This window comes from Lepisosteus platostomus, chromosome 15 (assembly GCF_059453375.1).
Source record: "Lepisosteus platostomus isolate fLepPlt1 chromosome 15, fLepPlt1.hap1, whole genome shotgun sequence".
NCBI classification, from domain to species: domain Eukaryota; kingdom Metazoa; phylum Chordata; class Actinopteri; order Semionotiformes; family Lepisosteidae; genus Lepisosteus; species Lepisosteus platostomus.
The window spans coordinates 26,774,099-26,798,443 of NC_142625.1; the positions used below are offsets into that span (position 1 = coordinate 26,774,099).

Sequence of the window (24,345 nt, forward strand, 5' to 3'; positions counted from 1 at the left end):
AGTACCCCTAATGATCAATTTCACCGATTGTACAAAATAATAATAATAATAATAATAATAATAATAATAATAATAATAATAATAATAATTCTTCAGATGAAAGCCAAAATAACAATGGAGTGTAATGAAATGACAAATCAAAGTGACAGGTTAAGTAACGTTAAAGCAATCGCTGTATCACACAGTTCTGTGTTTACAAACAGGACTTTCCATTTGCACAGTGTTCTGCCAAATGGCCTGTCGATTTCTGCAAGCACTGCCTTCTGTTCCAGCCTGTGCATCTTCTCCCACAGAGGACATTTATTTCAAAAGAAAAAAAAACAACGATAACTCTTCTCTCTGTGTATATACGAAAAACAATACATCAGATTGATTATTCTCGGTACCCTACCCAAGGGAACGGAACAGCAGAAAGTCTTCTGCACGATTTACAGTAGTGCTATTGAATTAATTCTCAATTAGACTTGGAAGTGTTTGCAGCTGTTAACATTCAGGGAATATTTCGCTTTAATTTCAAATGAGCTGTGTTCATTGCGAGTGCGTTACTCTGAGAGGCCTGGAGACACAGGGGTGGCGGAGCAGGAAGCGGAGAGCGAGGCTGTGTTCCCCAGCTCGCCGCCCAGGCGGCTCGAAGTCTTGCACGTTCCCAGTGGTGACAGTTCAATTATTGATGTCGCACTTATCAGATTAATGGGATGGTTTGGGGGCTTTCTGTCCCCCCCGTGTTTGACAAAATGAGGGATTTAGAAAAGGTCAGTGAGTGACATCCATAGTGTTGAAAAGGCCACAGCAAGATTTTCTGTGAAGCGTGTGTCTCACTCGGGGACAAGCGCTCGGCTGGGGAAACATCGTGTGATATGCTAAGCAGGGTGGTGAGAAAATATTGTGATCTGTTTCCAGCGACACACGGATGGGGTTGTGCTGTAACAATTAGGGCATGGAGTGCAGGCAGGCAAGTAATGCAGGGCCACTGCACATTGCAGACAGGACACATATGGGTCCTGTTTGTCTAGTTAGCTGTTCCCCGGCTGGCTTTGGCCTCCGCTCAGCGCTGCAGGGGGATCGCTCTCAGCGGCAGGGAAGCTGAACTCTTCTGGACCAGAACCGGGGGGAGCTTGTGGTCCTCGGGGGAGTTGATAGCCGGAAGCGATGCTGGCTGCTGGAAGGATTCTGTAAAGAGAGGTTAAGAACAGAAAGAGAGGCTGCAAACACCACCTGTCCGACTGCCTGTAGCTTCTCACCCTGCCCTTTCCTGCCATCGGCGGCCTGGCTCTGGGGGGAAGGGTCAGGCAGCGGCTTCCCACTTGTGACTCTTCCTGCGTCTGGAAGTCCTGGGTGAGTTACAGGGATGAACGCCCCGCCGTGCACACCCAGTCTCCGAGCACGAGCCGGTGGCACTGCAGTGGGGGAGGCGTGTGCCACGCCGTGCTCACAGCGCTTCTGTGTTGAAGCCACGGCTCTTTGCAGCCTCTAATTTGCCTCTAGAATGCAGCCCAGCGGGACGGTTTGTTTTGTAGCACATTACCAGGGGACTCTGAGATCACCTTGCACATATAAAACTATGGTAAATACTGTAGGTGTTTTATTGTCTCTGGAATTTGCCTCTGGGATTGAGATGGAGAAGTGAGTCCATTTTATCAGTCTCAGCAGCAACAGACCAAAACACTCCCGTCCCTTAATTGCATCTTAAAGTGACAGTCGCCCTGGCTTCCTGTCTCTTTCCCGCTCTTGTTGAACAGTGAGAGCAGCGCATCGCGCCAGTCAGAGAGTGACTGCCAGCTTCAGGGCTCTGCTTATCAGTGTCGATGTATTCAATATTTCCACCAGCCTGTTGAAAAATGCAGTCTCTGTACATTGTGCATTGCTCTCTTTTCATATATTTAACTGCAGACATACAGGAGCTCCTCATGAATCGAAATTTGCAGACGTTTAAGTCTTAGACTTCTTGTTTAAGTATTAGTGTAGTAACAAGATTAGAGGTCACTGATTCAGGCTGTCCAGCAGGTTTCCAGGGGTCTTTAAATCACAAACAACACAAAGTCTTATGAAAAGAACCATCTTAACTGATTATTTTCGTAGCCTCACTAATTGTAGCTGAAGCTGGCCACTTGAACTATAGGCCTTTGGCTACTGACTATCAGATGGGATATATGGGGCACTGGGCCTCCTGTCACTTGTTACCTGTCTTTGGTTCTTCTGGATCTTGCTACAGGGGATCTAAAGAGCTGTAAAACACCCCTGCTGGGATTTGGCACCTGTGAATTAAGGCGTCTTGACAAATGAGTTAAGACGCCTTAAATGTACAGTATGTGTGCAGCTGTGTGATTTCAGGAGGCATTCTGTGTTGCGTTAAAAACGGGAACCTGTGTATTTGACACACTCAAACAACTGAAACACGGACAGCTCCTCGAACCCGCGGCACTGAGGATCCATCAACCACCAGGGGAAAAGAGGCAGCACCTGCCCAAGCCTGCGAGTGAATTCTGACTTCCTGTATGATGCACAGGTGTTTCCACAAATCTCCATTGTTGTTTCTGTTATTAGGGAATGTGGAATTTGCCTCTCTTCTGTTTTTTAATAACTTGTGTAGGGAATAAAAAAGTGAGCTAAATATGGCTGCTTCTGAGAAGCTCTTTATCTTCCTGCCCCGGGTGTCAGCTGTTGGTCTATCACGCAGCAGCAGGCTGGATTAAAACCAGGGAATTGGTCACACGTGCTCCTGCTTTCTCCAGAAGTCAGTGTTGCGTGCCTTCTGATAGGTTCGAGTTGCGCGCACAATAATATTGATCTGGCAGTCTCCTGGTCTCTTTTTTCCTGTGTGTGGAAAAGCTATTTCCATTCCAGACCATTATTACAGCGGGCTGCAAATCTGAATGGGGAAATTGAAATCAAGTGTGCCTATAAAACAATCAGGAAAAAATAACACTCCTCTTGGCGCTTGTGTTTAAAAGAATATATATTTGTCTGCAGTATATTGCCAGTTCCTTGGAAATGCATCACCCCTGCATTTCTGAATAGCCAATTTCAACTCAATTTCAATAATGTGCATGCCCCTTATCGCTCAGTTTTTAGTACATAACATATCCTACGTGTTATAGCTGTAGAGAGAGGTTTCAAAATAAATAGATTGGCTGTGGTCTAGACTGCTGGTTGTGTGATGCTGGTTCAGCCCCACTCTTGGTTTGACTTTGGTTTAAATTTGCTCCAGAATTTGTGCAATAATGTGGACAAATTGCAGAGCCTTGTCGCCACAGCACAGAAACAGCACGGCTGCACTGCTAATCTTGGAATGTGAACAATTTTGTAAATAGGATTGGATTCCTTCTTTGCTGTTTAATCAGCCTGGTTTCCCCCGCTGGTAAGATTTTTGGGAGGATGGTTTGCCGCATTGCATCACTTGGTCTTGTTGCTATCCAGGGGCTTTACTGATTAATGTCAGGGCTGTGCGAAGTCAAGTGTTTTTCATCGCATAATAAATGTAATTAGCATCTGAGATGAATGGTTCATTTTCTGCACATATGATATACCGTTAAAATAGCCAAAGAGACATTCTCTGGCAGAATGAAACTGGGAGGGCACCCTGGACATGCGTACTGAAGCACTGGCTGTAGTGTCCGAGATTTAGCTGCTGCCTGGAAGCTCATGGCTTCCTGGAACTGCGACGAGCGCTGCGTGGGTTTGCCTTGTTTCTCTGTTGTTCTTGCGTCCCCACTGTTCTTACGTTCTGTAGCACATAATGTTCTCTCTGCGTGAACACTCGCTGCAGATTCCTCCTTTGTTACAATCAATTAACCGTGCTGTGTCTTACCCCTACATTTGTCGGGTGTTACGGTCTGTTATCTCTTGCCCTGAAGAGACCAGGGGGGTCCAGGCTCTACCCTGTGGAGCAGCCCTGCAAACAAGGTCAGCTGATTTCAAATCAGAGGCCTGGAGGGCATAGAGCAGGTGTCTCCAGCTCAGTTCCTGAAGGGCCTTGTTTCATCTGGTTTTTGTTCCAACCTGAGTAGTCAATTAAGCAATTGACCTAATTATTTTTTTCTAAATTTAATACATTAAAGGTGCAGTTGCCCCTAACTCACCTCGGAGTCCGGTCGGAAGTGTCACAGTCAACGATGCTAGACGTTGAACTTGAGAAGGAGGGAGGGGCCTCTGGCCCCCCAGCAGCGGGGAGCGAGACCCCCAGCCCCCCCGGGCCCAGAGCTGACTCGCTCCTCTCTCCCCAGGCTCCTTCATGATGGTGAACGGCTCGGGCAGGGCCTCGGGGCAGAAGGCCCACCTGCTGCTGCCCATGCTGAAGGAGAACGACACCCACTGCATCGACTTCCACTACTCGCTGTCCAGCCGGGACGGCTCCAGCCCCGGGGCCCTCAACGTCTACGTGAAGGTGAACGGGGGGCCCCAGGGGAACCCCGTGTGGAACGCCTCCTCCGCGGGCGTCACCGAGGGCTGGGTCAAGGCCGAGCTCGCCATCAGCACCTTCTGGCCCAACTCCTACCAGGTGAGCCCCCCCTCGCCTACCTCCCCTCTGGGCGTAAGGGCTTCTTTTGTGTTCCAAACATTCATGTGCACGTCTCTGGGGGTCCTTCTCCTGCTTGAGAGTCACCCCAGGAAAGGTCTCAGCACTGCAGCGCCTCCAGGAACCATGTGGTAGTGTGGCCCCTTGATCAGCCGGAGCAGCGGGGGGCACTGGTGTGTACCCAGCTGGAAACTCACTGGCATGGACTGGGATGTATATTGTTCTGCCATTCTGCTGTATGATGGCTGTGCTGTTACAGGAAGAGAAATGTTTGGGCAGCAGCATGAATATCAAGCTATTTATTTTAGCTTTAATGATGTATTTGCTTAGCTCACAACAGCATCTGGTATGAAAATAATTTTATGTGTTTTTGAGAAATCTCTGTTTCGTATACAACTTGCTATCCTTGCGTTAACAGCTGGAGGTATTTTTTTTTTCAAATTATGTGTTAGATAATAATTCTTAATTGATTTAGATGCTTGCTTCAAAAGTAAGAGTTTTTTTTTAGAAGGAATCGTCATCGTTAATAGATTTGTTTTTTAAAAAGAAAGAGCCATTTTTTTCTAAAAGTGATATATTATTCAATTACAATTAGTCAAATTTTATATAATTGCATGTTTTCCCTTGTGAAAGCACATGGTGGTAACTTGTTCCATGCGTTCAGTGAGCTTTTCCAAACTCCCACAGCTCCTGTCATACGTCACTTCAGTGGCCTCGCTCTTGCCCACACAGTTCCCACTGCTCCGCGTGCTCAGCGCAGTGTGAGACACAGCGTCCGCAAGGCCTGAGCGCGCACCGCTCTCACTCTGGCTGCTGTGGGCTGGATCAGTAGAACTCTGCCCACTGTGGGCCGTGGCTGGGATTAGGAGACATGGATCCTAGTGCTGAAGCACTTGAAAGTCAGAGCAGAGCGGAGAAGTACGTCAAGGGTCCCAGGGCTTGTGACGGGGATACAGCTCTGAAACGAGAAAGAAACTACTTCAGTCTCTGGGTCCTAACAGGTGGCAGCAGAATATCACCAAGAATGGGCATTTGTTCTTTGAAACGACTTGTGTTGCCCGACAGGACGAGAGGCAGGGCGGCCAGCTTGTAAATGGGCTGTATCGTCAAGTTTCGGGGGGATATGATTACAGCCCTGCCACCTCTCATTGCCCTGCTATGTCACAGAGGATGCTGATGCTGTGTGCTGTGTGCTATTATGCACTTAAAATGATGCCTTTAAGAAAAATCTCACAAATAATGTGTTTACTTGCTGAGAGGCAGCAACTTGCCAGTGTGAGGGAGGAGGATGCGTGCCGAAATCAGAGCTGCTGTCAGGAGCCAGGACTGTACTGCAGCAGTTCGCTGTCTGGCTCAGGCTCAGCCAAATGCACACATTTCGATGCCTAATATGCCGAAATACCTGACACCTCCTCCTGGTGGCTGCCAGCGATCGCTCTGTTTGGACAGCTGCAGCCGTTTTCCAAAACCAGTTTTACTGATAGCCGGGGGGTGTGAATTCTGCCTTTTCTGTCCACAAATTGGCACCATTGACAGTTACACATACGAAAATCTATTAAACATTACTCGTCTTTTCAGGCTGTCAGCCTTGGCCCAAAGGGCCGATTTGGCCATGACGTCTGAGAAGAGATATAGACGTTAAAGTGGTCAGCAGGAGAATGCAGTTAAAAGAGCTACAGCAGAACAAAGGAAAGAAATCTACCTTGAAGCATGAAAAGTGAAGATCTACAGTGAATAGAACCATCGCTGTTTACAGCATTGCTCTGTTTGTTCTGGCTGTACACTACCCAGGAGTGCCAGGGGCTGAAGGCTTGTGAACGATCCTCACCCCAGGCCTTCCTCATTCTCAGCATGCCAGTCCCACACCAGCATCTTAGGGTTTGAACTGTGATGTCTGTGACATTGCCCACCGCTGACACTGTGCGATGTGCTATTTGTCATCAGGCTCCCATAGGAACCCCTGAAGCTGGGTGCATTTGAAGGCGGAGTTTAAGTGTTTGTAAACTCAAGATGACTCCTCCACAGCTGTCCTTGAGTGGCTTAACACACAACTTTATACGCAAGTTTTTATAAGAGCAGTGAGTCGCATAAGTTAGCATACAGTGTGGTGCAGTTTTAGAGATTTCCTAATCTCTCTGACACTCTGAATTTTCTGGCAGATCAGTGTAGAATTAAACCCAGGCATCTCTCTGCCTCCAGATTTGTTGTGTTTGAGCTCCTCAGCTTTGAGGGATTTGAATTGAAAGTAGCTGACTCTAACACGCAGACAGCAGCAACCAGATTTCCTGAGCGAGTGGCCTGCAACTATTCTGCAAAACACAGGCGCTTGGGAAATTCAATCCTCTTTAAAATATGATTAACTGTTTCGCCGCTATTGGAAAACTTATTTCTGATCTTACCCTTTTGCTGTGATGTGCACTGCTAACCTGAATTCCACTCCCTCTCTCTACTCAGTCTTTCCTTACTCTTCCGCAGGTCATATTTGAAGCCATGTCTTTGAAAGGCCACCCAGGGTTCATCGCAGTGGATGAAGTCAGGGTCCTTGCCCACCCCTGCCGTAAGTAGCCCTCCTGTGACCCCATACTTTGAACCGAATGTTCTACTTTCCCTCACCCCAGAAACAACATGGACAGCGGGACCATGTTCCAGGGGGTTTAGGGAAGAGGGGGTGTGGGAGTGATGATTGTAGGTTGGGGGAAATCTCTGCAAGCATGGCACAGAGCATGGCACAAGCATGGATCTGCTGAGGTACTTTAGCCAGAATACACAGTGGACAGCCAGTGGACAGTGCTGCACACTCCATTCCCGCTCTGTAAGGCTCCGCCTGCCCACTCAGCGCAGCACAGCTCCTGGTCTGTGGCCTTGGCTTGTCTGCAGGCTTTGCGAAGAGCTCAGCGAATGGGAATGAACTGACTGCTCTGCTCAGCTTTCCTAGCACTCTGTGGAATTTGCCTTTGGAGCGACTTAAAAAAGAAAACGCTCCTCGCAACCTTCCAGGCATCAACAAAATGTTTTTTTGTAACAATTTTTTAACAACAACAGTTGCCCCATCAACATTGCCCCAGATCCTAGATAATTGCATAATGTCCTCAGTGCCAGTGATGCCCCAGCAGGCTGGAATGTGCTTGTTTATCTCAGACTTTCTGCCACATAGGCCTGAGACTCGAGTCTGGGTTTTACTAATCTCAGACTCCTGTGTCTTAAAAGGCAGCGTAAAAAAACCACTTGAATATTATTAATATTTCTGGGTAAATTGACATTGACAAATTGCTGGTCTTGGAAGAAAATCGGATCTTTCTTCTAGTAATTTTTAGCTCAACCCAATTAATTAAAGAGAGAACTATTAGAAAGTTAAGTAAGGCAGGTTGCCTGACACAGAGAGAAAGTAAAACACCGCTGGTACCCCTCTCCCGGCCCGTGCAGGCCCCCCTTGACCGTGTGCTCTATCTCTCTCGTCAATGGCAGGAAAGGCCCCGCACTTTTTGCGGCTGCAGAACGTGGAGGTGAACGTGGGGCAGAACGCGACGTTCCAGTGCACCGCCGGGGGCAAGTGGTCTCAGCACGACAAGCTGTGGCTTCAGGTCAGTCCCTCCAGCAAACTGATCACTTCCCTGATCGGGCCTGCTTAATCGTTTTCAGCTTCAGACAGGTGTCCTGAGAGCCGGGGCTGGGAGGTCCTGCTCTGATCCTGGCACTGTGCATTTGCCCACAATTGTATTTGCTACAGTAGTACCTGGCACTTGCATTGCAATCCACTGCAAGTCTTAATTTTCTTCCAGCTGATGCTTAATTATGTTCATCAGATGGGTCCATTAAGTAATTAAGGATTGATTCAGTAGAAACATTACCCGCTATAAAATTGTGCAGTGAGCTTAAATTTAGGAGGGGGATTAGAATCTGCTTGCTCTGCTGCACTGCTTGAAGATGGAGAGGGGGTCCCCAAGTCCAGCCCTCACTGACCGCAGTCCACCAGGTGTTGAAGATCGATTCAGGCTATGACCTGCTCTAGAACTGTGGCACCTGTGTGTTTCCCATCTTTCCAAAGGTCACAGTGTCGTCTGTTTTTTTATGGGTTTGAGCTCCTAACTACTGGCTTGAACTGATGCTCTGGGTACTGGCCCGACACTACACATCATGTGCACATCAGGTCTATTAGGTTGGCTGTTGAGTGAAATGTCTGAAATATATTTTTTCAACAGGAAGGAGAGGTACAATGATCACACCTTTGATACTTCGAATAGTAATGATTAAGAATGATAACCGTCCTGCACCCGAGGGCAAAAGAAAACATTTTGCTGCATTGGGGTCTAGTGAAGATCAGCGACTACAGTGACTGCTGATTGCATTTAGAACTGGAGTTCACGGCTCTCTAGGGAGTTGGGCTGTGTACGCTCTGAGCGCCCCCTGCTGGTCCACCAACACCACTTACAGCAGCAACCTGGTTTTGCTCTAAGGCCTGCCATCCCAGTGCTGACCAGCCTCAGCCTTGCTTGCCTTCTGAGTTGACATGTCCCTCAGCAGCATCATAAAGCAGACAAACACTATACAACCCCAGTTACCGACAGCGGCTACCATCTTCTTTCTTTCCACCATACTTTCCTCACAACGTTCAATGTACAGCTGCTGCTCTGAGTGACAGACGTGGCAGCAAATGAGATCGCAAAACCAGCACAAGTCCTAATGACTGACAAAGCAAATGAAAGCATTACAGTGCTGTCAGTCATTGTCATTCAGACAATAAGCCAGAGAGAATAGACATGAATTGAAAACCAACCCTAGTGGAGATACGTTTCTTAATTTATTGATCAGAGAACATAAACACAGCAAGTGGTATTAACTGACATTCATAAATTTTGAAAATTGTATTTAAAAAAAATCATAATTTGTAATGTTTATAGATTAAATCAAATAGTACCAAGCCCTGGTATATTAGAAGCTCATAGATCACTCCCTGGCAAATTTCACAGACAAGCAGAAATTCGATTTCTGCAGAATCGCTCTGTTCTGTGGAAGCAGTTAAAAAGTCTGCTGAGTGGAAATCATACATTTAGATAAATAGCAATAGTAATATACTGTATAGTATCTTTATGATCTTTGGATTCCAGATTTTTGCAGATCCTAGTCCCCTGCAGGCATTGAAGGGATTAGTGAGTTTGGCGTGCAGGGATGCGTTCAGCAGCTTAGGAGGGTGAGGAGAAGGGAGTGTGGGGGGTCCCGTCGTGACTAGAGATGCTCACGTGCTGCACGCTGTGCCTTCACATGTTTCAGCAGTGGAACGGTAAAGACACCGCGCTCATGGTGACCCGGGTGGTGAACCACCGGCGCTTCTCCGCCACCGTCAGCGTGGCCGACACTCAGCAGAGGGGCGTGAGCAAGTACCGATGTGTCATCCGATCGGACGGCGGTTCAGGGGTGTCTAACTACGCAGAACTAATCGTGAAAGGTAAGGGTGGTAATAGTAGGTATTAACTATCCATCAGGCCCCAGCTGGGGTTCCGTGGGAAGCATTATCTGCACTAAAACCTTTCATTATTTCAGCCATCAGCAGCTGCCTGTGTTCTAATTTCTTTAATTATCTGCAAAGTTCTGCAGGCTGTAAAAAAATGCTGTTGGTTAAAAAAAAAACATCCCTGCACCTACAAAGGAAGCTGGAGATTTAGTTCCATCTTGGGGCTCTCTGGCTCGTTTCCAGAGACCCCCCGCGCTCTCTCCCTCTCTTGGCCCTTTCGCACCCCGAAGCCAAGTGGGGCACCTGGCGGGACTGACGGTTCCTGGCCCCGCGTTACAAGCGTGGCGCGGCTCGGCTTGCCCTGGGTGACACTGCTCACGACAGGAGCCGGAGAGCAAGAGCAAGTGCCACAGCCACTTCCCTGCGCGCTCCACACAGCTGCTTGTGTCTGTAACGAGAGTGTCCTTGAAAAGAATGACTGTATCTCTCGGGAGGAGTCCGCACCAAGGCGAGCCAACACAGAACTGCAGGCGGCCATCATGGTGACAGAGCCATGCTGGTGGTTATCAGATCGTTAACCTTCTGCTGTTTCTGCTTCTTGACCTGGGCTTCAAACACAGTATTCATCCCGAGAGGTTCCCGAGAAACTCCCGGTCACCCGGCCACCTCCCGCCCCGCCTCTGATTCTGCTCGTCCACTTGGGGTTCGGGCAGGGCCGCAGTGCATCGGCTGCACCGCACTGTCGTACTGGACGTGCTTTCATTTCTGTTAAATGCTCTCTCTGATATCGCGCACACAAGCGCTTTGGTAAACGAGACTGTCATTCTGCAGACTACTGTATCCTCAGATCCTCCGTCCCTCCTGCTGTGTGGCTGATTGAGGTGAAACAGGTACGATTGCTTTTCGCAGGAAGTCTCGGCACAAGGAGTGAAAGTATCCTAACATCTGTGCAGTCAGAGCCTCTGTGGCCACACTGTGAGGGAGGATTATTCTTGAGCAGGATTCAGTGCAGTCCCCATTCTCTCTGTTACTTCTTGCTGCAGTGCCCTTGTGGGCAATCTAAAGGTGCATAAGTGCAGTCAACAGAAAATCTGATACTATTACCTCACAGACCACCTACTGTATGACTGAGCAGACTTTAGACGTTTAGAAGTTGCTCAGCAATTCAAAATTAACAAGTCACACACATGTGTATCGCCCTCAGTGGTGTCCCCTCTGTGTTTGTGGCCAAGGAACCCCTAAAATAACAGCCTGTTTTCAGCAGCACTCCCCCAGCCCCCACAGTCTCCCCACTGGCACCCTGGATCCCAGCGGTCAGAAAATCCTTAGAAATAATATCAAGAGAGGCCAGTATCCAGTGATGCCAAGAGAGGGACTGAGGAGGCTTCCAACGCAGAACTGAGATCTTTTTGATTGCAGTCTGACAAACCAAGATCGGTTTCTGCCTCTACAAGAGGCCCGTGTTAGTGTCACGGCCCTGCAGGCGTGCGAGTGTTAACGGAGGATGTTCCTGTTTCGAATTATGGAGGCGCAGGAGGAAAGTCACAGAAATATGAAGAAGTTGTTGGGTGGTGAAGATGTATGATGATAATGGTTGCTGTCGATGAGAACAGGCTGTGATTCATGATGGCTGGTTGTAGGTTGGGGCTCTTGTGTGGTTTTGTGCAAAGCATCTGTTTCCCTTGGTTTGACCTCGGGAAGGTTTTTTTTCATTTTCTTTTGGCTCTGTTATTTTTCAGCTAGAGAAATTTGCAGTAGAAATATAGATGTGGTAGAGGTAATAGTTACTCAAAGCATTTGTACAGTGAGCGATGAAGTACTGTAATGATGTGACTTTAGGCACTGTGAATGCCTATTTAGAAAAATGCACAGAATTTTACATTAGCGTTTATAGCTTTGTTATATGTGCTGCCATAGAACATAACATTAAATGTTATTGCTAGAGATTTCAGTCTGGTTTGGCTCTACTTTCAAACACTCATTTGTTGTTCTTTTTTTTTAAGCCCAATGTGTACCATCACGAATAACATTTATGCTGAATTCACAGCAAAATCCCTTATTGCTAATGCAAAAGTCATTTTGAGGTTCTTTTTGTAACGTTGTTAATATTTCATTTTTCTAAAATCAGGACAGTATTTTTTCAATACACTTACAAATATTTATTAGGTGAATAAAATAAAAAAAATATTTCAACACAAATTGCATTACCAACAGATGTCATTCTTCAATATTTTAAATTGCGTTTTCGATTTCTCACATTAGAAAAACTGTTCACTCTCTGTGAATCAAGTAAAAGCAGTAACTGGGTTGTCATGCATGGTACTTCAATATAGATTGTACAGTATATGTCTTGGCAAATGTATTATAATATTTGTGTTTTTCGTTTCAGTTGAAGGGAAACTTAAATTTGACTTAAATCTCGAGAATATTCCTATATGCTGTCGTGTCCAAAGCCCATTTCTGCTCATCCTGGGCCTGTGTGCGTAGTTGTGTGACATGACCGTGGCGAGGACTGTCCGCGTACTCATCCCTAATCAAATTCCCGCATGTCACGCCTCTGCAAAAGTCAGCAAAAACTTTGAGCGATTCTCATGATTGAAATTGGCAATTGTAACCTGCCAGGTGTTTTCATGAATGGTGTGCAGGGACTATAAGAATAAATACTGTGCTAATAGTCTAGTTTGGTTTTGTTTTGCTTAAAAAGCCTACGGAACTGAAAATACTCTAATCATTACAATAGTGTCAGAGTATTGCATGGCAATGGAGTGTGCTGTTTTTGGACTTCAGATGCTCAGCAAGACACATTATTTAGTTATGAATATTTTGTTTATCTTCAGGTTTTATGTTGGCACATTCAGTACAGAAAATAGAAAAAATGAGTGGGAAAACTAGAGCACCACTGAGTCATGGCTGTCCCTTCTCTGCATCTTTCAAACACAGATTGCATGATATTCAGATATTCTGTGTTCCTCTGTCAGGCTGAAGAAAGAAACCAAATGAGTTAACAGCTCAAAAAATGCAGCTGGGTTCTCAGAATGTGAATTAAGTTTATGCTGAGTGATCTCAAATGGGGAATTGTGCAAAAAAAGAAAAAGGAAAACAATTTTGAATCAACAGCATCTGTCTTGTCCCCGTGCCCACGCTAGGGCCTCTCCTGTGAGACTGTGCTCAGGTGTGCGGCAGTGGGCTTTCTTCCAGGGGATGCTCAGGTGTGCAGAGACACTGCTGACAGATAGCCAGAGCACTGGCCAGACTCACAGCTCAGCCATATTGTGCACAGTGTGTGGGAATAATTCTCCAGCATCACTTCAGCACCCTTTGAAACGAAATATCTGCCTTTCGTGTTCCTGTCCTCATTGGGACTTGTGTGCCCGGCAGCCAGAGAAATATGTGTTTGAGTGTAGTGTATTTTGTGCTTTGTGTTTTTCTGTTATGAAATTTCTGCATCACCTGGTCCTGTTATAAGCAGCCTCCTTCTTAAATACTCAAAGAATAAAGAAACAGTGGAAGAAAAACCTAGAGAGAGCCTAACTGCAAAATGTCTGAACTCTCCTGTAAATTATCTGTGCTGCTTGTAGCATTCCTGGGAGCTTTCTCTCTCCCCCCCAAGAAAAAAAAACAGCAAAATCAAATGAGTAAGTGCAGAGCGAGGATTCAAAGACAGAGCACTACGTTTTCATTTTCACACGGAGACACATGAATACGCGAGTCTTTAAAATCTGCAGAGAAGAAGAGAAATGCTGAGATTTGGGTGAGATTAAAATGCTGCGCTTTATAAATGTGCTTTTCACCAGCAGGCTGTGGAGACATTAATAACTGCAGGAGGTGGAAAGGCGAGGATAGTGGGGGTCGCATTGAGTCGGGGTGGGGGCTCTTTTTTCAGTAGCTACAGACTGAGAGAAGAGAATCGCTGCAGCACCTCACTCCTGAACCTTACCTTTCTGCCCCCCCACCCCAGGTAATGGGACTCAGTATTGCTATGCTGCTCTTAAGTGGAGTGATACTGTAGGTTATTACTCTGAAGCAGCTGCTTAAACTTAAAAGGTTCTCTAATGGGCTGAATTCATCTGTCTTGCTCTATTGGCCTATATCGTGCAGACCCAACTCCATGCACCCTCGGCCTTCTCTGCTAACTCTTTCCTGCCCGAGTATATCCTAATGTACAGTAGCTGTCGCGACCCCTGCAGGGTCTTTCTCTCTCTCGCTCATTGATCTGCAGATGCAGCGTGCATGGAAATCAGGCAGAGTGGACTTTTCTTCCCGAAAACTCCCACTGGAAAAGAAGTGCTCAGCTGGGGTTTGATCTCTCTGTATCGGAGGAGACTGAATAGAGCTAGGCACACCTCCAGCCTGCCCCTCCCTGCATGTCCTCGTTGCTATGCCACGGGCTCCTGCTCCCCTCTTTCATGTGGTCAGGACAGCACTGGAAGAAAGAGAATAAGATAGTGGAGGTGTGATTGATTTATTAATGAGGTAAGGGGGCACGTCCAGAGTCTGTAGATGGAAGAAGAAGGATGAGAGACGATGGATGAGGGCTATGGCTGCCTTTAGCTCCTGGTGTCTTCCACAGCCCCTTGCTGCTCTTCTTCTGGACACTGGTTGTGGAGGGAACACCTGCTGGTTTGACGTGGCTGTCACAGATCGCTCTCCTGCCCCCATCAAGCTCACAATTTGACCCCCATGGTAATCATTGACCCCTAATCATGGAGGGTGAGCATTCCTCTTCCTGCTCACAGCTCCCTACCTGTCCTCTCTCAAAGCTGGCTGTCCCATTTCCAGCCTCCTTTGCACCTCTTGTCTCCGGCAACACGGGAAACCTCTAAACCAGCCGGGGCGGGCAGGCTAGTAGGGATACAGAGAAGTGGACCCAGCTAGTCATTGAGAGGAGCAGACAGTGCACGGGAGCTCGGCGTGCCAAGGGTGGAGAATCCACATGTCCACGCCTGTGCCAGGGAGGCTGAAGGGGCAGCAGGCCTGTACTGGAAGGTGGCAGCAACCGGTATTTTGGGTGGGTTTTGGAGGAGACGGTTGTCCTCCCTGAGCTGGAAAGGTGCATTAGCAGTGGACGACGACTGTCCTGTTTGGGAGGAGGCAGGGCTCTGTGAAGAGCCGAGACAGGCAGGTGCAATGCAGGAGGGGAGGCAAGGGGGCGTCTGAGTCTGAACGCTTCAAACACCTGCTGGTTCCTGTGTGCTTCCAGACCAAAGGCTCTCGCTTCTGAACCGGAGCAGCAGGATATCTGACGAGGAGCGGATGAGGCTCTTGCAGTGGGGTCCCCGGAGACATTCACTGGTGTCTTTCCATTTCCCTCTGGTTGTTTGAAGTGAGGGGGGCTTTCTTCAGCATTGTGTTATTTATGGTTTGGTTTAAAGACTTGAGATAGGAAATATTTCTTTATTAAAGTATTTTTATTTGTTTTGGAAGAATGCATATTGAAAATGCCCTAAGAACACAACGAAAGTATTAATAATATATTTACACAGATAGGCATGTGGTCAGAAGAAAAGAAAACCTGGTGAAAAGATGCTTCATGTATTATGCATTATATGCCCTGTACACTGAGCGACAGTGTAAAAAACTCTACAAATGTTATAGGTTCCAGTACTCATTTATTGCATTTTTAATCTTAGTATGTAGAGATATTATATCATGCATAGATATACTTCCCCAATTAAAAATTAGGGTGAATCCCCAGTTAAGCTTCTGTTTTTGTCCTGGACAGCAGGACTTTAATAGCTATCCAAGGAGTAGCACAGCCTGAGTCTTTTAGAATCCGAGTCCTGTCTTTTGACTATAGATGAGCCGTGGAGATCAGATAACCGTGTGACAGTGAGGGAGACAGAGCACAGAGACTGTAAGAGCAGAGTGAGAGAAGAGCATGAAAGTGCCTGTCGGTAATGGCCCAGCATGGGTTGATAAGGAACAGCGTTTGGGTTATCATGAGCGAACGGAGGAGTATTAAAGCATAATGCCGGGGTCGGACTGGTGCTGTATTAGACAAACATCCTGCACATGCTAACATAAATTGATATCTGGAGAAATAATAAATAATAGAAAAAGGATTCAACTCTGTGTGCAGATAAGGTATCTCTAGTTTCCCACAATAATGCACCTCAGAATGTCACTGAGGTGCTTTAATTTCATTTCTCTGTGCAGCCCTGTACGCTGTGTGATAGCCTTAATATCTCCTTCTGTGATCAGCACGGAGGACAGGTACACCTGGAGGTGTGTAGGCAGAGTTTTGTATGGTACAACTGTCTGCTTAATAGGTTACAGTAATTAATTGGCAAGCAGTGAAAAAATTAAATGTGTGATGAATACCAAGCATTTACAAAAATAAGGAAGGCGCATATCCTAAGAATATTTATTTTAGCCTAATACATATGAATGCTGCAAAGTATGTTTTTTTCACACTATAAACCGTTTTTTACATTCTTTGTTGTTTGGAAATGTGCTCAGTGTTAAAGCTAAAGAAAATTTGCAAAAGCCTTTCTATCGCATCAGTGGAGTGAGTGCAGGGCTGGGGTCTCCTGACGTTCCTGCAGTTGGTATTCTTGCAAGTCTTGAGAAAAACAGCAGATTTCAGTAATTGTTGTCTCACAGCCACAAATTCCCATTTTACGCTATACCTTTCTCCTACTGCAGTATCTGCTGTGCTCAGTGGGGTTTGATCTGATAGCATGTGATTGCTGAAGCTTTACAAAAATCCTCGGATTTAAAAACTCCCTGTGGAGTGCAGGTGATAAAGACTGAAATTATGAGGCTGATGTTACAGGCTTGGTTTGCCGCCAGCATGCGTAGAGAGCTGGTTTAAGGTTAGTGTGCATTGAAAACTATCAAAAATTTGAAATGGAAGTGAACCCCATTTAGTGCGAAGCTAAGATAAGCATTTCCCAGTCCTCCCCTCCAGCGGAAATCTTCGTGCCGAGGTGTTGTGGGAGTGGAAGGCTTATAAGGGGCTGCACTGTTTCCAGAATCCTTCCTTCTGTTTGTTTGGAGGGAGAGGGAAAAGATCGCCCTGCTTACCCGCCACTCCAAGTGGAGAAGGTCTCGCGGGAGTTTCACAGAAAGGCTGGGAAACAGCAGGCAGTTCTGCTGTAGGTTCCATTGTCATGAGATAGTTTAATGAAGCAGCAGTTTGGAACAGCAGCAGTCTGCAGTGCAGGCCACAGCAGAACAAAGGAGCAGGCAGAAGGCCATCTTGATCTGCGTGCAAACCCATTTCTCCATGCTGCAATCGTCTCCCTGCTACTAAACCTAAGCCCAGAGTTACTCTTTCGTCAGCCCGACTCCAGACAGAGCTGGGCCTAGTGTTTGAGTTGCTGTTGAATCAGTAAGAAATAATCTGTTATCTGTGTTTGCTACATCTTAGAGAGCAGATAGTGTACATCTAGCTGTTCACCCATGCCTTAGCCTCTAGGTTTCTACTTACTGGTTAATTAAATAAAAGGTTAATGTTCACTGTCCCTTTTAATTAAAAAACGCCCCTTTAACGTAAGCACGTAGTCGGGTCTCTCAGACCTTTCTTTGTTCCTGCAGCATGTGTCACTTGGAAACAGGTGTATGTTACTCATATGAATAATGGAAGAGCAGGGTTTCCACAGAAGGACATCCTTTCTTTTGGTCCTTAGTTATAAACAGCATTAATTAAAGGATAAAGGCTGTCGCTGTTGGATGTTATCATCAACTGTAGTTCTAGCTGGTTTCTGCTGCAGGCTGGAGCTGGGCTTCAAAAAGCATGAAGAGCTCGGGCAGGCGGGGTGTAGATTTAATCTGCCCAACACTTCGTATGCGACCAGTCTGCATTATTGCTGTTTACGTCCTATTGAAATTTGTTGTGTGCTCTAGTTAAGGGGTTTGTTCAAGTTGCGGTACGCCCTTTGTTACCTGTTAAAGGCGCAAGTTTTATCCTAGAAAATGATCTAGAGTAGCAGGCGGCAAAGTCAAGCCCGTGTTAGAAGAGTTGAATCGGCCAGAAGCTCTCTCTCCGGACACGCTCCCTGCCCGTGTTGTCACTCGTGCGCAGTCGCGGAAATTGGGTGACTTAGTTGATTTATCAGAAACTTCTTGCGCCAGAATTTATAGTCCAATTATCATTTTCTGCCACTCTCTCTTCCGTTAAACAGCCCTCCGTTAAAAAGTTAGATACTGGGAAGAGCGCAACGAGTGTGGATATGGATTTGGAGATCTCTAGAGAACCACTAATTGCCGTTCAGCAAGCGGTGGAGGTAAGGGCGTCGGGCTACAGGGTGCACTTCCGTCTCGACACGCTAGGTTAGGGGCGTGTGCCGCTCGTGTGTTTTGGTTCTGGTCAGCTCAGTGTGGGGACGTTGGGGCGCATCAAGACGCCGAAGTCCCTTTGGATTTTTGTCCAGGATAGTAAGGTTAGACCTCGCTGTATTAGCTAGATTCACTTGGGTTTGTTATTTTCTTTCCTTTGGCGCCGCTCGAGTTCCTTTTCGTTGTTGTTGTGTCCTGTATACGTACCAGTCACTTATTCACTTTTTTTTTAAATCCCTTTTGCACCGAAGTTTGGTCACGCGTCCTAAGTCCCTCACCAGAAACCCACCTGCATCCAAACCCACCCGGGATCCTAACACTGTTAATTAGCAGAACTGCTAAGGGAGCGGGAGCCGTTTTAGGCGCATATTGACGGCAATCCAAAAGAAACGGCGGTCAGGTCCCTCACACCCTGCTGGATCTAGAATCGCACTTGCAGTGTGATGTTTGAAGTAAATGTGCCAAACGGACATTGAGCAGGAGCAGTTTAACTGGTGGGCCATGTGTCTCAAACGTTCAAAACTACAGCAGTGTGAGGGAGCCTATATTCCTGAGTGGAATATGCAGCTGAGGCATCACGGGGAGGGTTCGGTACAAAGTAGCCATTTTGGCTCATCTAGGAAACAGGGTGGGTGAGTAGCTGAGCCATAATGGTGACTGATAGCCCAGTAAGTGATTACAGCTGTTGGTGGGAGTAATTAGTCCCTGATAATTATACATTGCCGGGAACAGAGTAGGAAGGTAAAGGCCAGTGGATTGAAAGAGATAAAGGTGAGCAAGTTAAATTATACTTTAATAGTTATTTAGTTAATTTGGGGTTTGGTGCTAATCCTGTCTCATCTCCTTATGGAAAATAGTTTAAGAAAAGCAAACTTAGGGCTCTGCTAAAAAGTTAGGATTTTTGTTTTGGTCGTTTTGATTTAATACTAAAGGATATGTCAGCCTGTTGTAGAAAGACAATCTGACCATTTGAAATAAACAGACCTTTGTTATTCGGCCATCTGACAAGCAGCTTTTCAGGTTTTTTTCATTCAAAAATACTTTGGTGGTTGTTGAAACCTTCAGGGTTTCAAATTATTGTAGCAGCTCCTAAGAAGATGTTTTTGAAAAGGGATTTGAGTGTGGATCTGGCTGCCATCTTGGTTGACTCTGCCCCAGTCTGTCACTAATAATGTGTTACCTGTCTAGCATGAAGTTGCTATGCTGCCTGGAGTTGGATAGAAGCATTCAAAAGTGAAAAGAAGAAAATAAAATCTTTAAAGTCACCTACAGGCTTGTGCTATTTGGAAGCTTAATAAAAAGCCCCATTATGAAGCAGTAGCTCAGATTGCTGTTGCCTGTTCTCACAAGCTCATTAGTGCCTCAACAAGGGCTACAGTAGGGATCACAGCCCCGATTGATGGAGTAATTACAGTCCCCAGCGGCTCCCGGGGACCCAGACGCCCAGCGGCTGCTCGGTGCTGTAAGGGGGACGGGCGTCGTCTGCGCAGGCCGGCTGTCCCGACGTTCAGAAGCCGATCCCTGTATAAAGGCCCTCTATCCCGGGACCTCGCACGCCGTGGCCAGTGACAGTTAGCGGCGGCGCGAATTGCGTTGGGTTTGACTTCCTTAACCCCAAACCCATCGTTCTGCGGCCCGTGGGCTTCGGTCTGCGTGATGAGCAGCCTGAATCGCTGCATTGACTTGCCGTGTGTCAAACTGCATGGGGTTCACCTCCGTTCAGTCCCCCGGCAGGCAAAGCTGGAGCCACTTGCAAAGCACTTCGTAACTGCGTCGGAAATGGGTTGTGGGGAGAAGCAGTTTTGCGTACACCTCAGGAGATGATAACCTCCTAAAGGATGAAATGAGGATGAATCTGTGTGATGATTCGTACTGTTCCCTCTTGACAGGTTCTGTCAGAGTTTGGTAATAATACAGCCACATGTCATTGATTGTAATCACTGTTTGTGTTCTGTAATAACCGCGTAGGCCATCGTATTTTCATATCTGTTACAATTTACTGCCTGTGCAGCCGGCTCAGTAAGATGCCCATACCACTGATGAATTTCAACACTGATTGCTTGAATAATATTTCAATTGCCTGATTGTTGTGTAGTGACTGAAGGGCCACAAGCCCTGGGACGCACTGGAAGGTCAGATCTCTGGCCGGCCCTGGTCTGTGACGGCACTGGTAACGAGTCTTTTTCTTCCGCAGCCCCACCCACTCCGATTGCGCCCCCCGAGCTGCTGGCAGTAGGCGCCACCTACCTGTGGATTAAGCCCAATGCCAACTCCATCATCGGAGATGGGCCCATTATCCTCAAAGAGGTGGAGTACCGCACCACCACGGGGAACTGGGCCGAGACCCACATCGTGGACTCGCCGACCTACAAGCTGTGGCACCTTGACCCGGACGTGGAATACGAGATCAAGGTCCTGCTGACCCGGCCGGGGGAAGGCGGCACAGGCCCTCCTGGGCCCCCCCTCGTCACGCGGACCAAATGTGCCGGTGAGTACAGCTCCGCACTCTTCCTTATGGCTTCCGTGGCAGGAGGGGGGTCACCAGCTCGAGAGCTCGTACATGCAAGGACCCCGTTGCGCCCATCTGACTTTCTTGCTTGTAGCTAATTTCCAAGGATCCCAGGATCTTGTCCAGCTGTTTTTTAAAAGGAGCCAGGAGGTGTTGGACTGCAGGTCTTGGCTAGGTGGCTCGTTCCAGGCTGCCGCAACCCTTTCGTGTGAAGAAGTGCCCCCAGCTCTTAGTTTTAGTAGCGGTTCTCTTTAGCTTGTGGTTGTGTCCTCAGGTTCGTGTTTTATTATTGACTGCAAAAAAACTCCAGAGGGCTCTGTCAGTGTCTGTCGGGATTTTCAGTCAGGTCCTGTCCTGGTCTTCTCTGTTCAAGAGACTAAGAAGGTTCAGTTCTTTTAGCCTGTCAGTACAAGACATCACTGCGAATCCTCAAGAACTGGACAGTCTGGACTGATTCTGGAGCAACAGTAGGCGTGTATCGGGGTGACCATAAATGCACACAATATTCTAAATGAGTTCTTATTTGCCATATATTGTACAAATCTGAGACAAACCCTTCTGATAAAAATGATACACTTAAATATATATTCTATCATCCCAGCCCTTCATTTTATAATCAAACTATAGGATTTTATTGTCAAGTATTGTCAAATAACATTAGTAGCATTGCAGTTGTGAACGTTACTGGGATGTATCCACAATTCCTTGCTGTGTTTTCTCAGTTTGACTGCCAGTTCTGCCCCAGAGCCTGGATTTAGGTTAGCCTCCCTCAGACTTGTATTCTGAAAGATGCCCCTGAATCAGTGCTATTCTGAAACCAGTGCCTGGATGTTGTTATGCTTTTTGTTTTGAAAGCCAGGCTCTACTTAGGTGGCTTGCTCTTTCTTTTATGGAAGATAAGTGCCAGCAATCTGGAAACCATGCCAAACACAAAGGCTTCACTTTTGATAAAGAGCAATGTTTTCTTGCTAATTAGAAAACCTTGTTGGGGATTTACTAGTTTATCCTTATGAATTGTGCAAATAGGAATAAATTGGGATTGTAAATACAAAAGAGAAAAGGAGGGGGAAATGAAGCAATTTCACATGTAATTATTTACACAGTAGGTAGGATGTAAACCATGCCTGAACAAAGCACACTTCATTTAATAAACTGACAGATAATCAGATAAAAGCACAATTTTCTATAATCATACCAGTATGTAATTTCTGAGAATCTAGTTTTTAGTACTTTGTGATTGCGTCAGTTGAAGACAAGCTGGTATGTGACCTGAATCGCAATCTGAAGTACAGAAGAGCAGGAGAGAAAAAGTTTCTGTTCTCCTGGTGAGTCAGATGATGAAGAGTCCAGCTGGAGTCTGGAGACGGATAGCTGTACTGCTGCTGGGTAAACTGGTTCTGCTCCTGAAGAGCCGCGCAGCTTCTCTCTTCTCCTCTTCTCAGCTCTGTTTCCAGCCCATTGACGTGTCCTGATTTATTTATTATCTGTATGGCATAAAATAAGGACAAAGCCTCATGCACACTCACACACTCATGCATGGATTACAGCAAATAGCAACCAAATAAATAGGTTTGTAGATCACCCAGTTTCACAGTATAATAAGCACTGTGGTGCATCTATAGACTGGCTAGTTCTGTTTCATCTGTACATCTTTGTATTCAGTTTATCAAACTTGGGCATTCTGCCAGTGGAAACAAAGTGCATTTGATTCACTATCCCCGCTGTTCATGTGGTGGCGATAAAGTGAACGAGAAGATTTTTTTTTACAAAAATTAGAGCAGATTAATTGGGTCAGTCTAGGCTTTCTCCAGGAGTCTATCACCTTAGTGAGGTGAGGGGTGACGTATGCAACCCCCCGGGATAGAATTCATCTCTGCAGGTAGCCAAATGAAGTTCCTGCACACGTTGGATTTTCACCCCAGCTGGTGCAGGGCCAGAGGCAGGACCGCACCCTACATGGGAGGCTGGAGCGAGACACCAGATACTCTAGTCGGCATGCGTTTCTTAAGCTGCAGGGGGAGCACGTGTTGGTCTTGTCAAGATAAACCCAGGGAAGGGAGCAGGAAGGAACAAGAAAAATGGGGAAATAAAAGCAAATATGAAGGAAGGAACAAGGATCGTGCTTCTGAGACAGAGTGATTGCAGCTGTTTTTTTACCTCGATTAATAACACAGGCAACGTGCTGGCATGGTGCTCTGGGTATACGAAGAGAGAAGCAGATATTTTTCTGTTTGGTGAAAATAATATACAAATATGCCGGCATCTTGCCAGACCCCTGCAGCTGTTCTGTGATGCACCGGGCACCACAGGTTCCCCTTGCCTGTCTAAGGTCTCCTCTCTGGCCTTTCCACACTACAGAAGTGCTCTGATCCAGCACTTCCCAGTCCTGCTTGCTGGAGGGAGAGTCATCCCAGTTGCATTTTTCTCATTCCAAACCACGATGATTCATATTATGCTAATGCTAATTCAATCTGCTGTAAACTGTTTCCTCTATAATACATACTGTACCTACAGGCAGTAGCATTCATTATGCTCATGCAGCAAGGACACCAGGGTAACATATTCAGGATGGAAAACATTTAGCAGAGTTAAAGGCGCTTTGGTAATAATAAAGCCTGATGAAAAAGTACATAGCAGTCAGTAAGCGAATAATGCAAAGGTGGAGTTTGGCTTTGGTGGTGCAGGCTTTACAGCTGGAAGGCTGAGATACTGTCTTCAGAAGCTCCGCTGACAAAACTTTCATGAGGTTTTGAAAAGTATAGCATTTCTCCATCCCTGAGTCTTTGTAAACAGTTCTGGGCAGTAGAAGGGGTGTGATCATGGGAGGAACCAGATTAAAATACAGGCGTTAAGTTGAAAAGATGCTTTTTTTAGAAACTGATATCAAAGTTTTCAAGGGGCTATGAAGGTCAGCGCCTCTCTGTCTCTTCAGTGGCTGCTGACATCATCACCCTCAACAGGAGGTTCCTTAAAATGTGAAAAATGTTCTGGTTCTGTTTCACCTTGGATCAAGACAGTTACAGACACAGCCCTTGTTGTGCATCTGGAGGTGAGAGTCCACAGAGAGGGACCTGACCCTCCTGTTGCAAACGGCAGCGAGGGAAAAAACAAGAAACGGCAGCGCGGTTCTGGAGGGGTCGTGGCAGCGTTTGCCCCCTAGTCTTCTTTCGAGGTGCCACAACGTGTTAGAGCACACCGATGAGCTTGAGAGAGCCGTGCACCTTCCTCGCAGACGGTGCGGTACCGGGGCCAGGGGCCAGGGGCACCTGTCAGGTCCTGGCAGAGCATCTTTCCTGCTGCTGGACTCGCCTCTGCGGCCGCAGCTCCGAGCCCGCGGGCACGTCGGGTTTAGATCGAGTGCAGCGGCTGACTTGTGCACACGGCGTAGTTAAATCACAGGTCCGACAGGGTGTTCCTCGGCCAGCACAGGGACGAATTGACCGCGGTCCAGGAGTTATTTAGAGATGCTGTTTCCTGGTGTTGAAATTAACTGTAAATCTGTTTTATACAGCTTCGTTACCAACTGCTTTTGTCCTGAAAGGAAAGTCGTAAACTGAACGGTATACCAGCAACTGCTCAGTTCAAAGAAAA

General features: G+C 46.8%; 1 protein-coding gene across 13 annotated transcripts in view; it reads left to right on the forward strand.

The window, feature by feature from the left end:
* ptprt (protein tyrosine phosphatase receptor type T) overlaps nt 1-24,345 on the forward strand; it is a 190,992-nt gene that overhangs the window by 48,871 nt on the left and 117,776 nt on the right. For all 13 annotated transcript variants that reach the window (XM_088607904.1, XM_088607905.1, XM_088607908.1 and 10 more), the window contains exons 4-8: nt 4,224-4,498; nt 6,992-7,073; nt 7,982-8,097; nt 9,785-9,959; nt 20,440-20,733. In XM_088607904.1, the coding sequence (XP_088464030.1) occupies nt 4,224-4,498; nt 6,992-7,073; nt 7,982-8,097; nt 9,785-9,959; nt 20,440-20,733 (942 nt within the window). The remainder of the gene's footprint in view (nt 1-4,223; nt 4,499-6,991; nt 7,074-7,981; nt 8,098-9,784; nt 9,960-20,439; nt 20,734-24,345) is intronic.